The sequence below is a fragment of the Myotis myotis genome, unplaced genomic scaffold (genome assembly GCF_014108235.1).
Source record: "Myotis myotis isolate mMyoMyo1 unplaced genomic scaffold, mMyoMyo1.p scaffold_m19_p_8, whole genome shotgun sequence".
NCBI lineage: Eukaryota > Metazoa > Chordata > Mammalia > Chiroptera > Vespertilionidae > Myotis > Myotis myotis.
The window spans coordinates 84,794,405-84,816,252 of record NW_023416390.1 but is presented as its reverse complement, the minus strand read 5'-3'; the positions used below and the strand labels follow the sequence as shown (position 1 = coordinate 84,816,252).

At 45.5% G+C, this 21,848-nt stretch overlaps 2 protein-coding genes across 3 annotated transcripts in view; one reads left to right on the top strand and one right to left on the bottom strand.

Annotated features, from left to right (window-relative positions):
• CUNH2orf76 (chromosome unknown C2orf76 homolog) overlaps positions 1-21,088 on the top strand; it is a 109,179-nt gene extending 88,091 nt beyond the window's left edge. Inside the window, exon 9 of the mRNA XM_036319124.1 lies at positions 20,885-21,088. Coding sequence (XP_036175017.1) covers positions 20,885-20,934 — 50 coding nt within the window. The 3' untranslated portion in view covers positions 20,935-21,088. The remainder of the gene's footprint in view (positions 1-20,884) is intronic.
• STEAP3 (STEAP3 metalloreductase) overlaps positions 13,914-21,848 on the bottom strand; it is a 45,833-nt gene continuing 37,898 nt past the window's right edge. For both annotated transcript variants that reach the window (XM_036319118.1, XM_036319119.1), the window contains exon 5: positions 13,914-16,419. In XM_036319118.1, coding sequence (XP_036175011.1) covers positions 16,138-16,419 — 282 coding nt within the window. In that variant the 3' untranslated portion in view covers positions 13,914-16,137. The remainder of the gene's footprint in view (positions 16,420-21,848) is intronic.

Below are 21,848 nucleotides of genomic sequence, written 5' to 3'. Positions count from 1 at the left end.
CTCTTTATTTAATAAGTAAGTGCCTTAAAAACAAATCCAGCCCTGGCCAGGTCCCAATACACCAAGGTTGTAGGTTCGATCCCCAGTCAGGGCACATACAAGAATCAACCAATGAATGCATGAATAAATGGAGCAACAAATCAATGTTTTCTTCTTCTCCTTCTTCCTCTTTTTCTTGTTCACTGCTCTCTCGCAGACCCTAGCACAGGATCTGCATATAGTGGCCACACAGTAACTATTTGTTGAGTGACTGAATGAATGAACAAATGGCTGATAAATGGGAGTAATATGTTTAATTTTAAAATGTTTTACATGCAGATCTTATAAAATTCTTAATATAAAAATGTATACATTTTAATTTGTATTGATTTCAGAGAGGAAGAGAGAGGGAGAGAAAGATAGAAACATCAATGATGAGAGAGAATCATCGATCAGCTGCCTCCTGCATGCCCTGGAGATCGAGCCTGCAACCTGGGCATGTGCTCTGATCAGGAATTGAACTGGAATCAAACCGTGACCTCCTGGTTCAGAGGTCAATGCTCAACCACTGAGCCAGGCCGGTCGGGCATTATAAAAACATATTTGTAAATTGTGAAACAAAATAATGAAAAGTACACTGCTTTATTTAATTGTTTTCAAAAATATTATTTGAGAGAGAGGAAGGTAGAGAGAGGGAAACATTGATGTGAGAAACATCAATTGGTTGCCCCCTGTATGGGCCCTGACTGTGGATCGAACCTGAAACCTAGGTATGTGTCCTTACTGAGAATGGTGCAAGGGATGATGCTCCAATCAAGTAAACCACCCAGCCAGGGCGCAAAGTGTTAACTTCCATGCAGCTTATGTGAAAACCTACCCTCGCCCATCCTCCTTGCTTCTCCAGAAATAAAAACCATCTTGAATTTTGGGTTTATCATTCGCTTGCTTTTTAAAAGTGTGGTTTTAAAAATCACAAATGGATATATGTAACCCTAAACAATGTATTGTTTAATTTTTGCTTGGTTTCTGAAGCTTATAAAAATGGTATCATACAGCTAATTGGTGTTTTTTTTTGTTTTGTTTTGGTTTTTTTGGCTACCTGTTCCTTTCACTCTGTATCATGTTTCTAAGTTTCACTGGAGCAATAGGTTTCTTTTAATTGCTGAGTGATAATGGGTTGCTTCTAGTTTGGGCAATTATGAACAATACTAAGAACATTCTCTTCTTTAAAAAAAATTAGGTGGTAATTATCCACACACATGTGTATGTAGCATAAAACCAAATAAAAAGTGAATGAATTAAAACGTGAACAGCGTTGAACACCCCCAGGGTAAGGAGACTGGAGGCTGAACCTGGCCACCAGCCTGTGTGCTCTGTCCCACACACTGCCCGCCCTCCTCCAGCCTGACTCTGTGCCAATCACCTCCTTACTCTTCTTTGCTGCAGTGTTGCCCATTCCTAAATATGACAACTTAGCTTTGCCTGCTTTTGCTTTTCTTTTTTGAATGTCTGTTAGCTCTCCTTTAAGCTGTAGGCTCCCATTCCATCTCCCCTCCTTCCTCAGCCGATCTGAAATATTCGGTGATGGTTTCCACCTCCGTGATTCCCTGGCATGCTTTATTGTCTGCAGGGATGCTATTTGATCCTTATTTTTCTTTAAACAATGATACAGGGTTCGACTTCAACCATTTTCGGTTACTTATGTTTAATACTACGAGGTTTCTTGAACTTTTAGAAAGGAGGTATAATTTCAGAATTGTTCTAATCTCACAACTTTAGAGCATCCTCTTCTGGCTTTTTTGTTAACTCCTCTGCTGGGGTTTGTCAGGGACAGGAGCTGGGCTGGTCAATCCCAGGGTCTCTCAGGCCCAGTCTTCGCTGGCCCCTCAGACACCGCCTCTTGTCCTCACCAGCAAGTGACCAGCTCCCCACGGACCCGGCCCTTCTCCCATGGGCCTGCTGGCTGACCCCGCTGCCTTGGCCGTTTGAAGTTCTTAGCTCTGTCAGGTAGACCGCCGCTTCCTCCCGCTTCCCCTGGCTACTGCTGTGGCCTTTATTCAACCATCAGTTGACCAACATTTGGGTGATTTCCACTTTTTTGCTCATATTAATAATGTTGCTATGAACATTCATGCACGTTTCTGTATGAGCATATGTTTTCAATGCTGTTGAGTATATACCTAGGAGTGGATTTGCTGGTCCCTATGTTTAACTTTTTGAGGTTCTGCCAAATTGTTTTCCAAAGTGGCTGTACCACTTTACATTCCAGCAATGTATGAGGGCTCCACCTTCACATCTTTGCCAACACATTTTTAGTTTGATTATAGCTTTCCTAGTGGGTGTAAAATGGCATCTCATTTTGATTTTGATTTGCATTTCCCTAATAACTAATAATGTTGAGCCTCTTTTCATGTGCTTCTTGGATAATTTTATATCTTTTTTGGATATATGTCTATTCAGAGCCATTGTCCATTAAAAATTGGGTTATTTATCTTTTTATTTTGGGTTGTAAGAGTTCTTTATGTAGTCTTTATACAAATTCTCATCAGATAAATAATTTACAAAAATTTCCTTCCATTCTGGGGTTGTCTTTTCATTTCTTGGTGGTGCCCTTTGAAGCACAAAAGCTTTTAATTTTGATGAAGTTCAACTCATCTATTTTGTCTTTTGTTGCATGTGCTTCATGTGCCATATCTAAGAAATCATTGCCTAATCCATGGCCATGAAGATTCACATCTATGTAAGAGTTTTATAGTTTTAGCTCTTACATGTAGGTCTTTAATCCATTTGAGTTAATTTTTATATATGGTGTGAGGTAGAGGTCTAACTTTTTTCTTTTGCATGTGACTATATAGCTGTCCTAGCATCTTTATTGAAATGACTATTCTTTTACTATTCAGTTGGCACCCTTGTTGAAAATCAATTGACCATGGGTGCACAGATTTATTTCTAGACTCTAAATTCTATTCCATTGATCTATGTGTCTATTCTTATGCCAGTCTTATTTCCTGCAGCTTTATAGTAAGTTTTAAATCTGGGAAGTGTGAGTCCTTCAACTTTGTTCTTTTTGAAAATCATTTTGTCTATTCCGTATTTGCCTTTCCATATGAATTTTAGGATGTGCTTGTCAATTTCTGCAAAATAAAAAACAAAAAACAAGAACAGAAACCAGATAGAATTTTGATTGAGACTGGATTGAATCTGTAGGTCAATTTGGGAAATAATGTCACCTTAACAATATTAAGTTCCAATCCTAAAGATGGATGTCTTTCTGCTTACGTATGCCTTTATTTTTTTAATGATGTTTTATAGTTTTCAGTGTACTTACACCATTGTGTTACATTTATTCTTAAGTATTTTAGTCTTTTTGGTGGTATTTTTTAATGAAATTATTTTATTATTATCATTTTTGTATTTGTCATTGCTAGGACATAGAGGTACACCTGAGTTTTGTATATTAAACTTATATCTTGTAACCTTAATGAAGTCATTTATTAACTGTAATTTTTAATAGAATCCTTAGGATTTTCTATATATAACATCAGGTCATCTGTGTACAGAGATAGTTTTGTTTGTCCCTTTCCAATCCGGATGCCTTATTAATGTTTTCCTGGCCTACTTGTCCTGGATAGAACTCCAGCACATTGTTCGTGAGAGTGGACATGCTCTGCCTCCTGACCTTAGGAGAAGAGTGCCCAGTCTTCCGCCATCAACTATGTTAGCTATGGGCTTGCATATCCGACTGGGGAAGGTCCCTTCTATTCCTAATTGTTGTGTGTTTTTCTCGTGAAAGGGTGTCGGGCTTTGTGATGTGCACTTTTTTTAACATCTAGTGAGGTAATTATGTGATTTTTGTCCCATATTCTATGAATAGGGTATGTTACATTGATTTTCCATTTGGTTATGCTTTATAACACTTTTATGTTATATTTAATATGAAAATTGAAAATGGATTTAATTTTCTAGTATTTTATTGAGGATTTTTGGTGTATATTCATAAATGGCATTGACCTGTAGTTTTTTTTTTTTTTTTTCTTATAATGTCTTTGTTTGGTCTTGGTATCAGGGTGATACTGGCTGCATGGGATGAATTGGGAGTATATTAGTTTGATAGGGCTGCCATAACACACTGGGTGGCTTAGATAATAGATATTTATTGTCTCATATTTCTGGAGGCCAGATATCCAAAATCAAGGGGACGGCAGGGTTGGCTCCTTCTGAGGGCTGTGAGAGAAGGATCTAGTCCAGGTTTCTCTTATTGACCTGTAGATGGCCATCTTCTCATGTCTCTTCACATTGTGTTCTTTCTATGTATATTTCTATGTCTATGTATATTTCTATGCCTCCCCTTTTTAAAATATATTTTTATTGATTTCAGAGAGAGGAAGGGAAATGGAGATAGAGATAGCAACATCAATGATGAGAGAGAATCATTGATCGGCTGCTTCCTGCATACCCCACACTGGGGATTGAGCCCGCAACCCAGGTATGTGCCCTGACCAGGAATCGAACTGTGACCTCCTGGTTCTTAGGTCAATGCCCAACCACTGAGCCACACCAGGTTTTTCCTTTTTATGAGGACATATTGCATTAAGGCCCACCCTAATGAGCTCACAGTAACTCTGTAAAGACCCTGTCTCCAAATCTGGCTACATTCTGAGATACTGGGGTTTAGAACTTCAACATATGAATGTGAGGGGAACATAATTCAACCCATAACAAGAAGTGTTCCCATATTTTCTATATTTTGTAAGAATCTGTGAAGGATTATTGTCAAATTTTCTTTAAATTTTTTTTTTTTAAATGTCAAAGCCCTTTTAACTTTTATTTATTTATTTATTTATTTTTATTTTATTGATTTTTTTACAGAGAGGAAGGGAGAGAGATAGAGAGTTAGAAACATCGATGAGAGAGAAACATCGATCAGCTGCCTCCTGCACATCTCCTACTGGGGATGTGCCCGCAACCCAGGTACATGCCCTTGACCGGAATTGAACCCGGGACCTTTCAGTCCGCAGGCCGACGCTCTATCCAAACCGGCGTCAAATTTTCTTTAAACATTGGGTAGAATTCACCAGTGAAGACTTTTTCTGGGGCTTTTCTTTGTAGAGTTGTTTATTTATTTATTTATTTTTATCACTAATTCAATCTTTTTACTTGTCATAGGTCTGTTTAGATTTTCTGTTTTTTACTTTTCATAGATTTGTTCAGATTCTCTCTCTCTCTCTCTCTCTCTCTCTCTCTCTCTCTCTCTCTCTCTCTCTCTCTCTCCCCCCTCAGTGTCAGTACTTTGTGACTTCCATACAATTGCTGCTAGTATTCCCTTTACATTCTTTTTATTTCTGTAAGGTTGGTAGTATGTCCCTGCTATCATTTTTGATTTTAGTAATTGACGGTTTCTCTCTTGTTTTTCCTTGGTCAGTCTAGGTGTGTCAATTTGTCTGTTTTCTTTTCGGTTTTCACATTTTCATTGGGGGCCCCAGGGGAAGTGGAGGTGTTCACAGTTTCTTCAGCCACCCCAAGCTTGGGCCCTGGGATCCAGGCATGTTTCCATCATCTCGGATGGGCGCTAGGCAGTTGCAGGGTGTCACCTGGTTGATCATGGTGGTGTACTCGCAGGGGCTGAAGGGGGGCAGAATTATAGCGAGGCCCCCGATGGTGAAGGATGCAACCAGCACCAGCTCCTTGGCCCAGGAATTCTTGAGGAAGGCAGCAAGTCTCCCAACCTTCTTGGTCTCGGTGGCCTCAATTTGTTTTTCAAAGAACCAACTTTCGTCTTGTTGGCTTTCTTTATTGTTTTTCTGTTCTCTATTTCATGTATTTCCACCTTGCTCCTTACCATTCCCTTCCTTTTGCTCTTGCTTTGCTATTTTGTTAAGGTTATTGATTTGAGATATTTCTTCTGCATTAATTTAGGCACCGGCAGCTCTAATTTTCCTAAAGCACTGCTTTTATCCTATAAATTTTTAGTATGGTGTGTTTTTGTTTTCTCTCATCTCAAAATATTTAAAATTTCTTATTTCTTTGACTCATTGGTATGTTGTTTACTTTCCACATATTTATGGATTCCAAAAATTTATTTCTGTTATTGATTTCTAATTTTATTCTACTATGGTTGGAGAGCACACTTTCTATGGTTTCAATATTTTAAAATTTATTGGGACTTGTTTTATAGCCTAATACATGGCCTATCCTGGAGAATGTATCATGTGCACCTGAGAAGAATGTGTATTTTGCTGTGGTTGGATAGAGTGTTTTATAGATATGAGTTAAGTCTAGTTGGTATATAGTGTTCAAATCTTCTATTTCCTTACTGATCTTTTGTCTAGTTTTTCTATCCATCACTGAAATGGGTTATTGAAGTCTCCATCTATTCTTATTGAATTGTCTATTTACTCCTTCAATTCTGACAGTTTTTACTTCATGCATTTTGGGAGTCTTGTTAGGTGCATATGTGTTTGTAACTGTTATGTATTCTTGATTGGCTGACTCTTTTATTGTTATGTAATGTTCTTTATCTCCAGCAACAAATTTTGTCTTAAAGTCTGTTTGCCTTTTATTATATAGCCATTCCAGTCTCTTTCGGCTACTATTTGCAGAGCATGTCTTTTTCATCCTTCCACTTTAAAACTATTTGTGACTTTGAATCTCAAGTGTGTCTCTGCAGCTAGTAGATAGTTGGATCATTTTTAAAAAAAAATCCATTCTGGCAATCTCTGCCTTTTAATTGGAGTGTTAAATCTTTTTACATTTAATGTAATTACTAATAAGGTAGGATTTATGTCTACCATTCTGACATTTATTTTCAATTTGCCTTTTTTGTTCTTCATTTTCTCCATTACTTCTTTCGTTTGTGTTAAATAAATATAGAGTAGGGCAAAAGTAGACATACAGTTGTTTGTATGGAAAATAATACAATAACTAATAAATAATAACACAAGAATAAATTCCTGTGTTTCATGTATTCACAACTGTAAACCTATTTTTCCCCATCCTGTATTTTCTAGTGTACTATTTCAATTCCCTTGTAATTTCTTTTATTATATACTTTAAATTATTTTCTTAGTGGTTGCCCTGGGAATTATAATTAACATATTAATTTATAACAATTTAGTTTGTGTTAATACTAACTTAATTTCAGTAATATACAAAAACTTTGCATTTTTATACTCCATTCCATTCTTCCTCCTTTGTTTTGCTGTTGCTGATATGACATCTTTATACACTCTGTGCCCATCAACCAGATATAATTATTGTTTTATGTGTTATCTTTTAAATCAGATAGGAGAAGGTGCTACAAATAAAAAAATACAGTTATATGTTTCCATATTTACCTCTGTAGTTACCTTTACTGGTGTTATTTCTTCATGTGGGCTTGAGTTACTGTCTAGTGTCCTTTTAATTGAGCCAGAAGAACTTTCGTTATGTGTCTTCTACGGTAGGAATGCTAATGGTTAATTATCACAGTTTTGTTTACCTGTGAATATCTTCATTTTTCCTTCATTTTTAAGCATATTTATAATAGGGGTTTGAAGTCTTTTTTTGTGTGGAATTTGGTATCTGATCATTTCCACAGGCAGTTTCTATTTCCCTGTTTTGTTTCCATGGTGTGTGGGTTATATTTTCCTGTTTCTTAAATGCCTCATAATTTTTTGTTGGAAACGACGTTTTAGATAATATATTGTAGCAACTGTAGGTATTGGTCCTTCCCTCCCCCCCACACCCTATTTTTCCTTCTTAGTGACTGGCTGGATTATTTTAGTGTCTATTTCCTCCCTCCCTGCTCCTATCATTGCTCCTCAGAGAGGCTCAGTTTGGGCATACCCCATCGCCTTGGGGTAACAGTGGTATTGGCAGGGCTATCTTTCTTCCTTTCCCCGGCCACACCCAGTTTATGGCCCTGGGAGATAAATTGATCCGTACACTAATCCAATCAAAGTGTGTCTCCTTTGAAGGGATAGTTCCTGAGGTCTGTGTTGATATTTGTTCTGACCCTGGAGGACCCAGGATCACTTTTCTTCTATTTGAAGTATACTTTTTAGAAGCTCCTTGGGTAAGAACTATTGGGAAAGTCTAAATTTTTGTATATCTGAAATATTCTTATCAAATCTGAAATATGCTTATCTTTCCTTCTTTCTTGAGAATCAGTTTTGCTGGATTTACAATATTATGTTGACAATGAATTTTCTGCATTAGGCCACTATTTTCTGACTTCCATTGACACTGTCAAGAAGTCCATTATAATTTCACAACTATAAATGACCTGTCATTTTTCTCTGGCTGCTTTTGATGCCATTATGATAACCTAATTATTATTTAGTAGAAAAGGACTGAAAGGGGAGACCAGATAATATAGGGATGCCATTTATACAGCTTTGCCAAAAGCTGCATTTAACACTTTCCAGTCTGTTCCCCACTGATCGATGGGGGAGGGACTGGACAAAGGCAAGTTAGACACATGCCAAGTCAGGTCTGAGTGACGTGGGAAGGTGCCTGCCTGCTTGCCCATCAGTCACACCTGTGAGTGAGTCAGTGGCCAGAATAGGATGGCCCCTGAAAGCACAAGAAAAGTAATATATGAACTTCCAAACTAAGGAAATTCCGGCTCCTCTCTTCTCCCTCTTGGGACTCCTGTGGCAGAGGGATGCTCTCCCTGTGCCACATGGCTGTGCCCACATGGCGCACAGCCGTGTTGGACCCCACACATGGACTAAGAGACTTTAATCTGGCCTGAATGCTGAGCCACACCCAGCCACAACATGAAACGGAAGCTCTGGACACTGACCTCCCAGCTACACCTCGTCCAGGACTGGCTTAAGGGACTGGGGACTTTGGAATCCCAGAAACGTAACTCCACACCAACAAAATCTTCTTCCACATCCCATTCATTTTCTAAAGATGTCGGAAGAACCTCATTCCCCCTCATGGGAAATCCGGCCCATTAATTCCTCCTGCACCACTGTAAGAGCTCCGTAGTTTGTGTGATTTTATTTTGTAAATTTGCTTTCCTCCTGATGACACGGCCTGCACTCCCTGCTGGTTTGGATCCCAGTGCTTCATTATGGTTGGGAAATCCTCAGCCTTTCACTTAAAATTTGCCTCCCCTGCTTTCTCTCCGGAACTCGTTACTAGTAAATTAGACACGTTCATTTTAACCTCTAGATTTTTAAACCTGTCATATATTGTCTATCCATTTGTCTCTTTTTTTTTTGCATTCTGGGTAATTTTTTTCAGCTCCATTTTAGAATTTACTAATTTTTTACAATCTGCTGTTAAAGTCATCAAATTATGTTAGTTTCTAACAATTTTTTATTTCTGAAGACTCTAATTTTCTTTTTCTAAAATTCGAGAGAGAGGGAGAGAGAGAGAGACATTGATTTGATTTGTCGTTCCACTTATTTATGCATTTGCGGTGGGCAGGATAGACAGACATGAGCAGAGCAGGACGATGAGCCAGGTAAAGAAGGCCACCTGGGTGGAACGCCCCAGGTGCCTAGTAACAGACAATCAATTGTAGGGTGGGACCTCGCCCCCAGCGTGACTTTTTCTCCCCTGGCAAATCCCTGGGCATGTGGTTTGGACCCCCTGACCTTTTCACCCTTCATGTAACATCTATGCCTCAGTTGTATTTCAGTTCTAGGCCCAGAAGAGCAAAAAACCAGCCACAGGCGATCTCAGGACCAGCTGCACTGACTAATGACCCCTGCCCTGGTGCCCGCCAGTCAGTGGCGACCATACCCTGAAAGGACACACCTGGAAAACTGCTGACTCTTCTATTGAGATCTTCCCCTGGAACCTCTGCTACAATCTCCGCCCTTACAATCCTTAGGACTGAGGACCCAGTGTACTCTCCCTCGGCACCTTTCCCTCCCCCCTCTCCACCCGTCCCCCCCAGGCACTGTAGGTTACCATTAAGGTCCTCACTTCCAAGCTCCTTTGCCTCTACCACTTTTTTCCTCAGTTCATTTCTTCTACGAATTACTTCTTGTACCTCTGCGATTTTCTAAGTAAATGTTCTCTTATAGTTTGGGTCTTGGCGCTGAATGCTCTCCTAGCCAGAACTCAAGGACTGATTTGCTGAACCCAGGTCTGGTCTGACCCCACGGGTGTAACACCTGGTGCCGTTCCCACCGCCAACAACACTTTCATAGTGTCTTGTAGCTTGTTTTTATGACTCTATTTCACTCTTTCAATATTTGGTGCATCATTCTATGTTGGATAATTCTATTCTTCGATGTCCTGGGGGTTGTGTTTCTGCCAATGTCTCAGCCACGGTTTGTTGATTTTAGATTTGAGCTCCTATTTGACTGATCTGATCTGATGTTGTTTTTCTCCAGAAAGGACTTGAATTTGCTTCTGCCAGGAGTCAGGGAGAGTAGGTTTTGTCTCTTTAGTGTGTGTGTGTGTGTGTGTGTGTGTGTGTGTGTGTCCCACTTGTTTTCTGCCCTGGGGATTTCTCTTACCTCTGGAGAATTCAGCATTAAAAACTGTGTCCTTTGCCCAGGAACGAGTTGCTTTGTACAGGAAGCCTCTTCAGGAAGTGAAGGCTCTAGTGAATTCTAGTTGGGGAAAAGTTTTAACTGTTGAGTAAAATTAAATGTTCAAGGGTAGGTTCTGTGTTCGGTACAAATATGCCAGGTTTCTGGCCCAAGAAGTGCAATCAGCACTTACGCAAGGGGCTGATAGTCCACGTTACGGGGGGTTGGCAGTGGGGCTGTTTAGTTGGTTGAGTGCCACAGGTTCCATTTGTGCTCCTTCATTTCCCGACACAGAAAACAAAAAAGAAGCCAAAGCATTTTGAGTAGCTATCAGAGATCAAACTGAACTCAAACAAACTCCCTGGAATTACTACAGAAATTGGTGGGACCAACGGAATTTAACTGAATAAAAACTCCACTTTGCATACTTTCCAGGAAACACAATGACCATGTTTCACCTTAGACCAAAAAAAAAAAAAAAAAAAAAAGATAACCAAGTGTTTGTTTGTTTGTCGTTGCCTAACCCACCATGTTTCTCTGGTCAGTGCCCTGCTCACTTTCTCCTAACAATTTGTTTTAACCTTTCCTCCCTTTTCACTCCTCAGAGCCAAACCGCCTCCCTTCCCTGTCACTCTCAGAGGTGGCATTGGCTCTTTGTTAGAAAGGCTGCAGACAGGATGGGAAGAGGACTTCCGCACTCACGTCACCAAAGCTTGACCCTCCCCTCATCGTGCGTGGCCTTTTCTCGTAATTTGAAAAGAGGATCTGCTCCTTGCTGACGCTTCCTGAGCTCATTCTCTCTCACTGTCAAGCAGCCTGCGCACCTCGTTCTTCTTCAGAAACTGAAATCGTGCTCATGCCCGGACCATGGAAAAATAACCCACCCACTCCCTCCCCCTCCAGCTTTCCCGCGACCAACCTCGATCTGCTCCGCTACCCCACAGCAAAGCTCAGCAGCTGGTAGAACTAGTCTCCGTCTCCCCACTTCTCACTCATCGCCTACCAACCTTGGTTTTACCCCCAACACTCCACTGAAATTCTCACCATAAACTTTCCATATTTCCAAATCCAGTGGACATTTCTTTGTCTTCATTCTTCTTAACTTCTCCCCAGTCTCCAAGTTTCAAGCACACACACACCTTTATTTTATTATTATTTTTTAATATATATTTTATTGATTTTTTACAGAGAGAAATAGAGAGTTAGAAACATTGATGAGAGAGAAACATTGATAAGCTGCCTCCTGCACACCCCCTACTGGGAATGTGCCCACAACCAAGGTACATGCCCTTGACTGGAATCGAACCTGGGATCCTTCAGTCCACAGGCTGATGCTCTATCCACTGAGCCAAACCGGTTAGGGCCACACACACCCCTTTAAGCCTTATTTTAAAATGTCAGTTATAAAGAGGGTAAATGATATTTCATTGAGCATCATTGTATTTCTCTTAAAACAAACTCATTTATTGCAAGGACATTACTTATAATTACTATTCATTTTTGGTATATATTTGACTAAATTAATTTCTAATTTTTATTTCAATGAAGACCTTAAAGTGATTTTTAAAAAACCATATGTATAGGTAGGTTACATTATTTCTGAATTTCATTGAAGGTTAGTGAAAGGGATTTTCAACATATTTGTTAGGAGAAGTTGGTGCTGGGCGGGTGAGACTGCGTTTCTGCTCCCTCCTGCGGAGTCCAGGGCAGTGGCCGGGCAAGCACGCTTCTGCATGACCAAGGGCCACTTCAATGCTTGTGGAAGAGATTCAGCTTGTCAAATAGCTGAATGATAATTTGTCTCTTTAACTGATAGGTTATTTTGGTTGCTCCTTAGTTCTCATGTCAGCGACCTGAACAGTGATTTTTTCATCAAAATATTTTGTCACTTCTTTTTACACTAACTCTCCCAGCGCTGTGTGTGGGAAGACACAGAGGAGAACACAAACCCCCAAGCGCGAGGTTCTTCCTGGTGCAGTCATTGTAGCGGAGCTGTTTTCCGGCCACGGTTGTTTCTTCGGAGAACGGTTACCATGGGCTCAGAGGCAAGGCCCTCTTTCTGATGCTTGTTCCCAAGAAACGGTTTTAGCCAGTAGTCTGCCTCCTGCACATGGGTTTCCTTTTCCCTCCCTGCGCAGGAAGTCAGTTCTGGCTGCTTCGGGAGCAGCCTGATGCATGATGGGTGGTCTCCGAAGTGACTGTTCTCCTGGTGGACCCAGGCCCATGGGTGGGGCCACCTGGGGCATCAGCGTCCATGGCCTTGCCTCTGCCGGCTTCCTCCCTCCTTTGCGAGAACAGGCTGCAGCCCTAGGGCAGTGTGCAGACGCAGGGCTCACCAGGCCGGCCAGGGCGCCAGGGTCCTGGGAAGGCTCGTGGGCAGAGAGGACTGTGTGCGCTGGTTTGTGGGCTGTTGGGTACAGCACAGCCGACAAAGGACTCCATCTAAACGCTGTTACACAGTGTCTGCAGATCAAGCCCATCCTGTCACCTGGGAGCTTATTAGAAACGCACAGCCTCTGGCACCACATGATGTCACTCCTGTGTGGAATCTAATGAACAAAATGAGCCATTAAGCGGAGGAGAGACAGACCCCTCGGCAGAGCGCAGGCTGACAGCTGGTGGGGGCTGGATGGCGGGGTGGGGGGATTGGAAAAAAGGGGGGGAAAAAGCCCTAACCGGTTTGGCTCAGTGGATAGAGCGTCAGCCTGTGGACTGAGGGGCCCCAGGCTTGATTCCGGTCAAGGGCATGTACCTGGGTTGCGGGCACATCCCCAGTAGAGGGTGTGCAGGAGGCAGCTGATCGATGCTTCTCTCTCATGGATGTTTCTAACTCTCTATCCCTCCCCCTTCCTCTCTGTAAAAAATCAATAAAATATATTTAAAACAAACAAAAACTCATGGACACAGATAAGAGTGTGGGGTGGTGGGTAGGGGGAGCTGGACGAGGGTATGGCCGGTAAATGGTGATGGAAGGAGACGTGGCTTGGGTGGTGAACACACAGTAGGTGTACAGGTGACGTGCTGTGGAATTGCGCTCGTGTAACCTGTACAGTTTTGTTAATCGGTGTCACCCCAGGAAATTCAATGAAAAAAGAAAAAGTACAGAGTCTCAGGCCTCCGCCCCTACCAACGAGCCAGAACGTGTGTGAGCAAGACCCCTAAGCGACTCTCACGCACAGTCCAGTTCTAGAAGCACTGCTGCCCGAGCCCACATCCCAGGCTGCAGCCTCGGACCACCGCACACACCGCTCCCTCGGGGGAGCCTTCCCAGCCCCTGCGGGCCTGTGCTCCTCTCACTCCCCCTGCACCTTGTCACCTGGATCTTCAGGTTTCCTCACTGGCCTGTTGCTGCAGGTCTTGCTCAGAGGTGAGCTGTAGCCTGGATCATTCTGTGCTCACCTGCACTCGATGAAGGAACGAATGAGTGAGCGACAGGACAGAAATAAAAGCCCGAGATTCAAAGGGTAGATATTTATTTTCGCTGCTTCTTAGACAAGCTCTACAGGTAAAAACGACTCTTCCAATGCATACATTTTAAACATAACCTCCGACGTGGCAGTTCGGATTCCCAGAGCACGCTGGTTCAGGCACTTGTGCACCAGAGGCATACGGACTGGCCCAGGCTCTGAGAGCGGCTCGCTCTCTTGGGGGTGCTGTTGCCAGCTGCTGGGTGAGGTAGGGAAGAGCAGCAGACACAAGGTCCAGGCCAAGCCCAGGCCCACAGCCACCGGCCTTTTATGGGCTGCTTATCCAGTTGGTGGGTGAGGAGGTCCTCCCACCCGCTCCTCCCGCCACCCACCTGGGCATCCTTTCCCTCCTGAGCGCCTGCAGTGGGAGGTGGCGGGAAGGGAGGGCGCGCACTGGACTTGGCTGTGTTGGCATCTTTGGTGTAAGGACCAGTGCCCAGGCCCAGGGAGGCTCGGAGAAGGAAGGCAGCCAATATGCACTGGGGCTGGCGAGCCTGGTGGGTTGCAGCGGCCCATGTTCTCCCTGCTACTGTCAGCAGGAAGCATGGGCCCTCATGTTGCCCAGCAAGTGCTGAAACCATGGCTTCGCCCGACCGGTACTCGCAGAGACCTCTGGGGGCCACTGAGGCTGCTCCACCAGGGCCCAGTTAGGAGGCAAGGAGCAGCGGGTGGCAACATCTGCAAGAAGCCACAGCTTTGCTGGCTCTGTTCCCTGCACCCTCTCATCCCTCCTCCCCAGTCACTGGCCTAATGAGATGTCTTGCACTTGGCTTTTTTCCCCTTTTCACTAACAGACCCTGATGAGCTGCAAACATGAGCTCACGGAGCCTACCCCTCACTGCCCCCCCCCCCCCCCCCCCCGCAGGGCGCCCTCTGCCTGCAGTCCCCTGGCCCAGGAGACCTAAGAAATGTGGGCGTGACCCAGCGCAGTGCCTCACCGAGGTCTCCGGCAGGGTCAGGAGCTCCCGCTCTCTGTGTCCAAGGGTTTTGTGTGGAAATGACAGACACCTTGGCTCTGCCAGGAGCTGGGGGCGGGGGAGGGGGGGTGAGGGGGTGGGGCCTCAGGGGAGAACTGACCATTCACAGGGGAAGTAAACACAGTTTCAGGGTGAATCAGGCAGGGATGGCATATGACTCAAGGGCACATGTCCTGTGGCCCTGGCTGTGGTCCAGCCTCTTATGCTTTGTGGCAGCAAATTTCAAGTTTGTAGCTTTGGTGGAAAAAACGCCTCAGCTGTTTTGAAATGTACCCCTCCTTTAAGAGGAACTTGGCACTTTCTGGGTGCTCACTCAGAGGCAGGCTCTGTGCCCGGGGGCAGCAGAGGGCATTGGAAGAGACACTGTGTTTCCCACAGGACCAATTCCATGAAGACACACAGCCCTGCAGACCCTGGCTTAGGGTGTGTGTGTGTGTGTGTGTGTGTTGGGGCCTGTCCCAGGCTTCCTGCAGACACTCAAGCTAAGGATCTAAAGGGAGAAGGCACAGCGGTCCCAGGACCGGTCATCACCAGCTTTAAGGAGGAAAGAAATTTCACTTGTTCTCAAGATGGGCCCATTAGGCCTCCGGGAGGAGGTGCCTTCCCACGCCCACAGGAGGGTCCATCTGCAGCGGTGGTGACTCCTGGCTGTGAGGGGAAATCTCCCAGCTCAGGGCAGAGTAGGGGGAGCCATTCAGCCCAACCACCCTCCTTCCCCTTCCCCACCTGGCAAAGGAAGGGCCTCAACTGGGTCCCAGGGCACAGACACCAGGATCCCCCACCCCGACCCTGTCTGCCCTGCCACCTGAGAGCCCAGCTCTGCAAACGCCTTGGGAAAGCAGCCAAGGGCGGTGCGAGGCACAAATGGGCCGAGTCCACCAGGGACCAGCCCCGCATGGCTTTCCTGGGCTGAGTGTGTGCATCTCCGCCAATGCCAGCGCGAGCCGCTGCTCTCCAACCTGGCGCTTGCTTTTAGATCTGCAGGTTGAACTCTCAGGGCCTGAACGTTTTAGCTAGTGAGTATAATTGCAAATCCTGTTATATATATGACATATATATGAACCTATGTATCGCACACGCGTGTGTGTCATTCTGAATATTACTAAATACATTTGCGTCCCAGGAATTTGAGCTTCAAACACCGGTTTGTGCACAGTTACGCCATAGCAAGAAAGCAGCCCTGACAGGCGCAGGCGCTGTCCTGCCGGGGCTGGTGTCAGAGCTGGCTGCAAGTCCTCACAAGTGGCTCGTCTTCTGGCCCAGGGCGTGGTCCCCGGGCAGCGTGAACTTGACGGCGCTGTCCTTCTCCCAGCCCCTCCGGATCCGGGAGAGTCGGCGGCTCAAGCAGGGCAGGAGGAGCAGGGCTTTGGCCAGGATGACGACGCAGGGCACCAGCAGGGTGAGCGTGAAGGTGGGAGGCAGGTAGAACTTGTAGCGGCTTTCCTCGAAGGCGCGGGTCCAGCCGTAGGTGAGCGTGTGCAGGGTGCTCAGCACCAGGGCCACGAAGCCCAGATTGGACTGCGGAAGAGAGAAGGCTGGGTGAGGGCCAGGGGCTGGCGGGCACTGTGAGTCCACCAATGGCCCCCTGCTTGCCCTGCCCGGCAGAGGGGAAGGAAGGAGTGTGGCTTTAGCAGTCAAGGCTCTGGGTTCAAATCCCAGCCTTATCACTTGCTCTCTATGTGATCTTACCACTACCTAAACCAGTGATGGCGAACCTTTTGAGCTCGGCGTGTCAGCATTTGAAAAACCCTAACTTAACTCTGGTGCTGTGTCACATATAGAAATTTTTTGATATTTGCAACCACAGTAAAACAAAGACTTATATTTTTGAAAATATGAGTTCAACCGAAATATGAGTTCATGTGTCACCTCTGACACACATGTCATAGGTTCGCCATCACTGACCTAAACTCTCTGAGCCTCAGTTTCCCCAGCAGAAAAACAGGAATAATACCTCTATCCTGAAGGTATATAAGGACTGACTGATTCATAAGGATTCAATAAAGTAACTGTTATTCATACCTTTGGTGGCTACCAGAGGACTTTTTAATTTATTTTTTGACTTTAAATAATTGTGTATTTTTCAATTACAGTTGCCATACAATATTAGCTTCGGATGTACAAGCCAGTGATTAGACATCATACAACCCACTAAGCGATCACCCAGATAAAACCAGTACCCATCTGACACCATACATATATTAGAATATTATTGACCACATTCCCTCTGCTACACTTTCCATCCCTGTGACCATTCTGTAACTACTAATTTGTACTTCTAAATCCCTTCACCACCCAGCTGGTGTGGCTCCCTTGCTGCTTTTAAGATTCTCACTTTGTCTTTAACCTTTAGCATTTTAATTATGATATGTCTTAGTGTGGGCCTCTTTGGGTTCATCTTTCTTGGGGCTCTCTGTGCTTCCTGGACTTGCGTGTCTAATTCTTTCACCAGGTTAGGGTAATATTAATTTCTTATTTCTTTTAATAGGTGCTCAATCCCTTGCTCTCTTTCTTCTCTTCTGGTACCACAATGATGCAGATGTTGTTAGGCTTTATGTTGTTCCAGGAGTCCCTTAAAGAATCCTCATTTTTTTTAAAAAATATATTTAATTGATTTTTTACAGAGAGGAAGAGAGAGAGATAGAGAGTTAGAAACATCGATGAGAGAGAAACATCGATCAGCTGCCTCCTGCACACCCCCTACTGGGGATGTGCCTGCAACCAAGGTACATGCCCTTGACTGGAATCGAACCTGGGATCCTTCAGTCTGCAGGCCGACGCTCTATCCACTGAGCCAAACCGGTTAGGGCAATCCTCATTTTTAAAATTCCTTTTCTTTTTTCTGTTTTGATTGGGTGTTTTCTGTTACTTTGTCTTCCAAATTGCTGATTCTATCCTCTGCTTCACCTAATTTGCTGTTAATTCCTTCTAGTGTATTCTTCATTTCAGTTATTATATCCTTCATTTTTGACAGATTCCTTTTTATGGGTTCTATGTCCTTTTCCATGCTTTCTAGCTCCTTGTTGAAGTTCTTGCTAAGTTCCTTCAGCGTCCTTGTAACCTGTGATTTGAATTCTGCATCTGGTAGATTGCTTGCCTCCATTTTGCTTAGTTATTTTTTCTGGCGTTTTATCTTCATCTTTCATTTGGGCCATGTTTCTTTGTCTCCTCATTTGGCTGCCTCTCTGTGTCTTTTCTATGTATTTGACAGATCTGCTTCAGTATTGGCATGGTGGCAGGATCTAGTAGTTGTCCTGTGGGGCCCAGTGGCAGTTTCCTGATTCTCTGAGCCAGGCTCTCCAGGAGTGTCCCTTGTGTGGGTTATGTGGGCCCTCCGGTTGTAGTTCAGCCTTGTTGCTGCTAGCATGTCTATGAGTGGGGCTGACCCCACCACAGTGTATGAGCTACTGTGTGGAGACCCCATGAAATGGAATTCGCCCCAGCAGGGTCTGGTACCTGCTTAGTCCTCCCTTTGGGTGTGCTACTTGCGGATCAATTGAGTGGTACTCTGTTGTGGTCTGAGGCCAGCCAGTGGGTGTGTTGGTTCTGCAGCCTCTTCGAGGGCCCAGCATGAGGCTGACACCCCTCACTCCTCGGGGGGGGGGGGCGCCTCTGCCACACGTGGGTGTGGGGCCAGCCGTTTTGTGTCTCTGCCCCTCCTTGACGTGGCTTTTTTATATCCTTAGGTATATGACTTCTGTTCAGCTAGTCTTCAGATGGTTCTCCAGGTTGATTGCTCTGTAATTTAGTTGCAATTTTGATGTGGTCATGGGAGGAGGTGAGTGCAGCATCCACCTACTCTGCCATCCTGGGCCCTCTCCTGCGATCTAATGATGTTTAACTGGCTTAATTAGGAGCAGTTAGCACAGCCCAAACCAAATTAAAACAATTCCACCACCACCACCCAAACAAACGAAAATCCAATTTAATACTTTGAAGAGGGCCTCGGGAACAAAAGGACACATGCACACAAGTCACCTCTGTGGAACCGACGCACTGTTTTGAAAGCTTCTGGCTAAATAAATCAGTCAGGACCCAGGGGTCAGCCGGGCCCAGGAGAGCCATGGCGTCTCCACAGCCAGCTGGTAAGCCCGGTGGCCTGCTGGGTCGTGTGTAGCAGGGGAAGGCATTGGGGTCAGCTTGCTCCTCACTGGCCATGCTAACTTTACAGAAGACGGCAGCTTGCCTCAGCAATCAGGCAGCCACCGCTGGCCTTGGGACTTTTACATGTCTCCCACTCATGCACTCTCCCTGTCCTCAACTCAAATACTGCCAATGGCCAGAGGACGTGGACACAGACATAAGTGAGGACACAGATGCTCTGAGAGGCTAAAACACTGTCTAATGGTACCGGGGCAGACAGTGGTGGTCGAAGGACTGAAACTCAGGTCTGCCGGCTCCAACCTGTGTCCCCTCCCTCAGAGGGACTGTATCATGCACACCTAAGAGGCACCCAGGAGCCAGAAGAAACCAACTGCCAGAGCCACCCAAGCCACCCCCAGGCATCTGTGCTCAGAGGTCAGGGAGGAGCCTGCGTAGTTCTCGAAGAGAGAGCACTGTGACTTCCAAGGTTTTTGATGGTGGCTCACAGTCAGAATCACACATCATTGCCCAGTACACAACCAGGCATGACACGTGTATATGGAACTACTGAATCATCGCAACTTAAAAACTGCAACATGCAAAGCCCTCTGATGCTTTCTTCCCCATTCTACTCTATTTCATGTTTTTAAAAGGCTGGCTGCGAGCCACAAATTGATTTTATGACCACCAATAAGTATCAATCACAGTTTGCAAACGGTGACCTGGACCTTCTCCTGCCCAGGGCCGGAGTTTCTTGACCTCTCTCACCGCCTCCTACTGATTGGTAGCTTAGTCGGGGATAATGGAAATGCGGCTGCATACTGTAAGAATAATAGCAAAATGCTTTTTCTCTTTCACACATAACCCCTCACAGTGGCTCAGAGCATCCTTGTAGCGCACTAGCTCCATTTTACAAGAGGCTTGGGAGGATGTGCTCTGTGCCCGGTGACAGCCAGGGCCGGGCTCCAGGGCACTCACAGCTCCCCCTCCTGTCAGCACTCCTGGGGGAGACAGGGCATTTGCTTCTCTGGACAGAATGCAGGCAACTGATCTCCACAAGTAAAGCCCTGCCTCTCTCCCCACCTCCCGCCCGCCAATCCCGCTGCTCCTGCAGTGGCAGGGGGACTTTCATATTTGTCTTTTCGACTCTTCAATATGTAAAGCGGAGTGTGGCTGCTGAGGCCCCAGTCAGTTTGGTTAACAAATCCAAATCCTCCGGCTTTCCTGGGCAGCTGGTGGCCGGCTTGTAATCTGCGGCTGCTTAAGGGAGCAACTTTCTGGTGAGAGAAGCAACTGCAGTCTGTTTTAATTGTGGATAAACCAGGCTCCCCGGGATACTCGGGCAGGAACAGGAAAATCCTAGCTTTGGGTGTGCGACACAGGAGGATTAGTGGCCAATAAATGAAATTCTTTTTCCCCTCTAATGCCGGCATGTGTCAGCCCTGAGCATTCCTCAGGGGCCTGCTGAGATGAGCAGAGCCAGTGAGACTCAGAAACTGACTCACTTAAAAAGAAACCGCCACAGCGCTGGCTGACTCTGAGCTGTGTAAGTGGTCCCAGTCAGGGGCGATGAACGGGTTACATGGAGCCCTGCACTGTCGGTGTCCCTCTTCGAATCCCGTACTCTGTCCTCACTGCAGAGAGAAGATTGCAACAGGTTTTCGTTGACAGTGGGGGTGGATACGATAGCTGCCCTGGGCCTGCCACCATAGCGGGGGCGGAATCCAGTCCTCCTCAGCTCCTTGTGTGGGAGGGGAGAGTTAACCCACCAACGCCGGGAGCTTGCCACGCGTTCTGCCTGGGGAACAGTGGCAGATGCCAACCATGTGGAAAAAGTCCGTCTCAGATGTCCTTATCATTGAAACGTGGCCATGCCTGTCTTGTTCCTTGTCACACCCAGACCTCGCCCGATGGCTGGCATGCAGTAAGTGCTCAATACATAGTTATTGAATGAATAAATGCATAAAGGACCTTTCGTCACGAGCAGCATTTCTCAAGTGTATTCTGTGGAGTGCAGACAGTGCTCAAAGAAGTCTGGTTATTGCCCTGGCCGGTTGGGCTCAGTGGATGGAGCGTCGGCCTGCAGATGAAAGCATCCTGGGTTCCGTTCCTGGTCAGAGCACATGCCTGAGTTGCGGGCTCCATCCCCAGTAGGGGGTGTGCAGGAGGCAGCTGATCAATGATTCTCTCTCATCGTTGATGTTTCTATCTCTCTCTCCCTCTCCATTCCTCTCTGAAATAAATAAAAATACATTAAAAAAAGAAGTCTGGTTATCAAGGTTTGTGTTGTAGACATTATTAGAATCTCCAGTGTGCCAAAGTGCACTGTGTCTCTCTTGGGGGGCAGCAAACCTTTTCTCAGATTCATTTGACTCCAGACCTCCTTTTCTCTGGGTTTCTCACGGGAATGGGGTCCTTTGGGAGATGCTGTGTTACATCTGCTATAAACGGGCGATCCTCCCAGTGCTCACCTCCCAATGCTCCCCTCCCAATGCTCACCTCCCAGTGCTCCCCTCCCAATGCTTGCCTCCCAATGCTCCCCTCCCAATGCTCACCTCCAGGGTTACAGGACCCACAGGGCTGGGTTGAGAGGAGGTGCTGGGTGGTCAGCTAGGCTCACTCTCTGGCCCACTGACCCCCCGCCAGTGATGTCCAGTGACTGCACATCATGAGGTTTGGTTTGGGAAGCTCAAGAATTGTGAAACTGACCCTGCTTAATCCAGGGCTCAGTGGTCTGTTGTCTACTCTTCTCACACGCTTATATCTGCTTCCCCAGATGCCAGGAGAATGAGCTGGTCCCAGGCAGCCCTTTATCGGGCACTGGGCCGGGCCCAGAAGCCCTGGCGCCTGACTGAGCAGTCCTG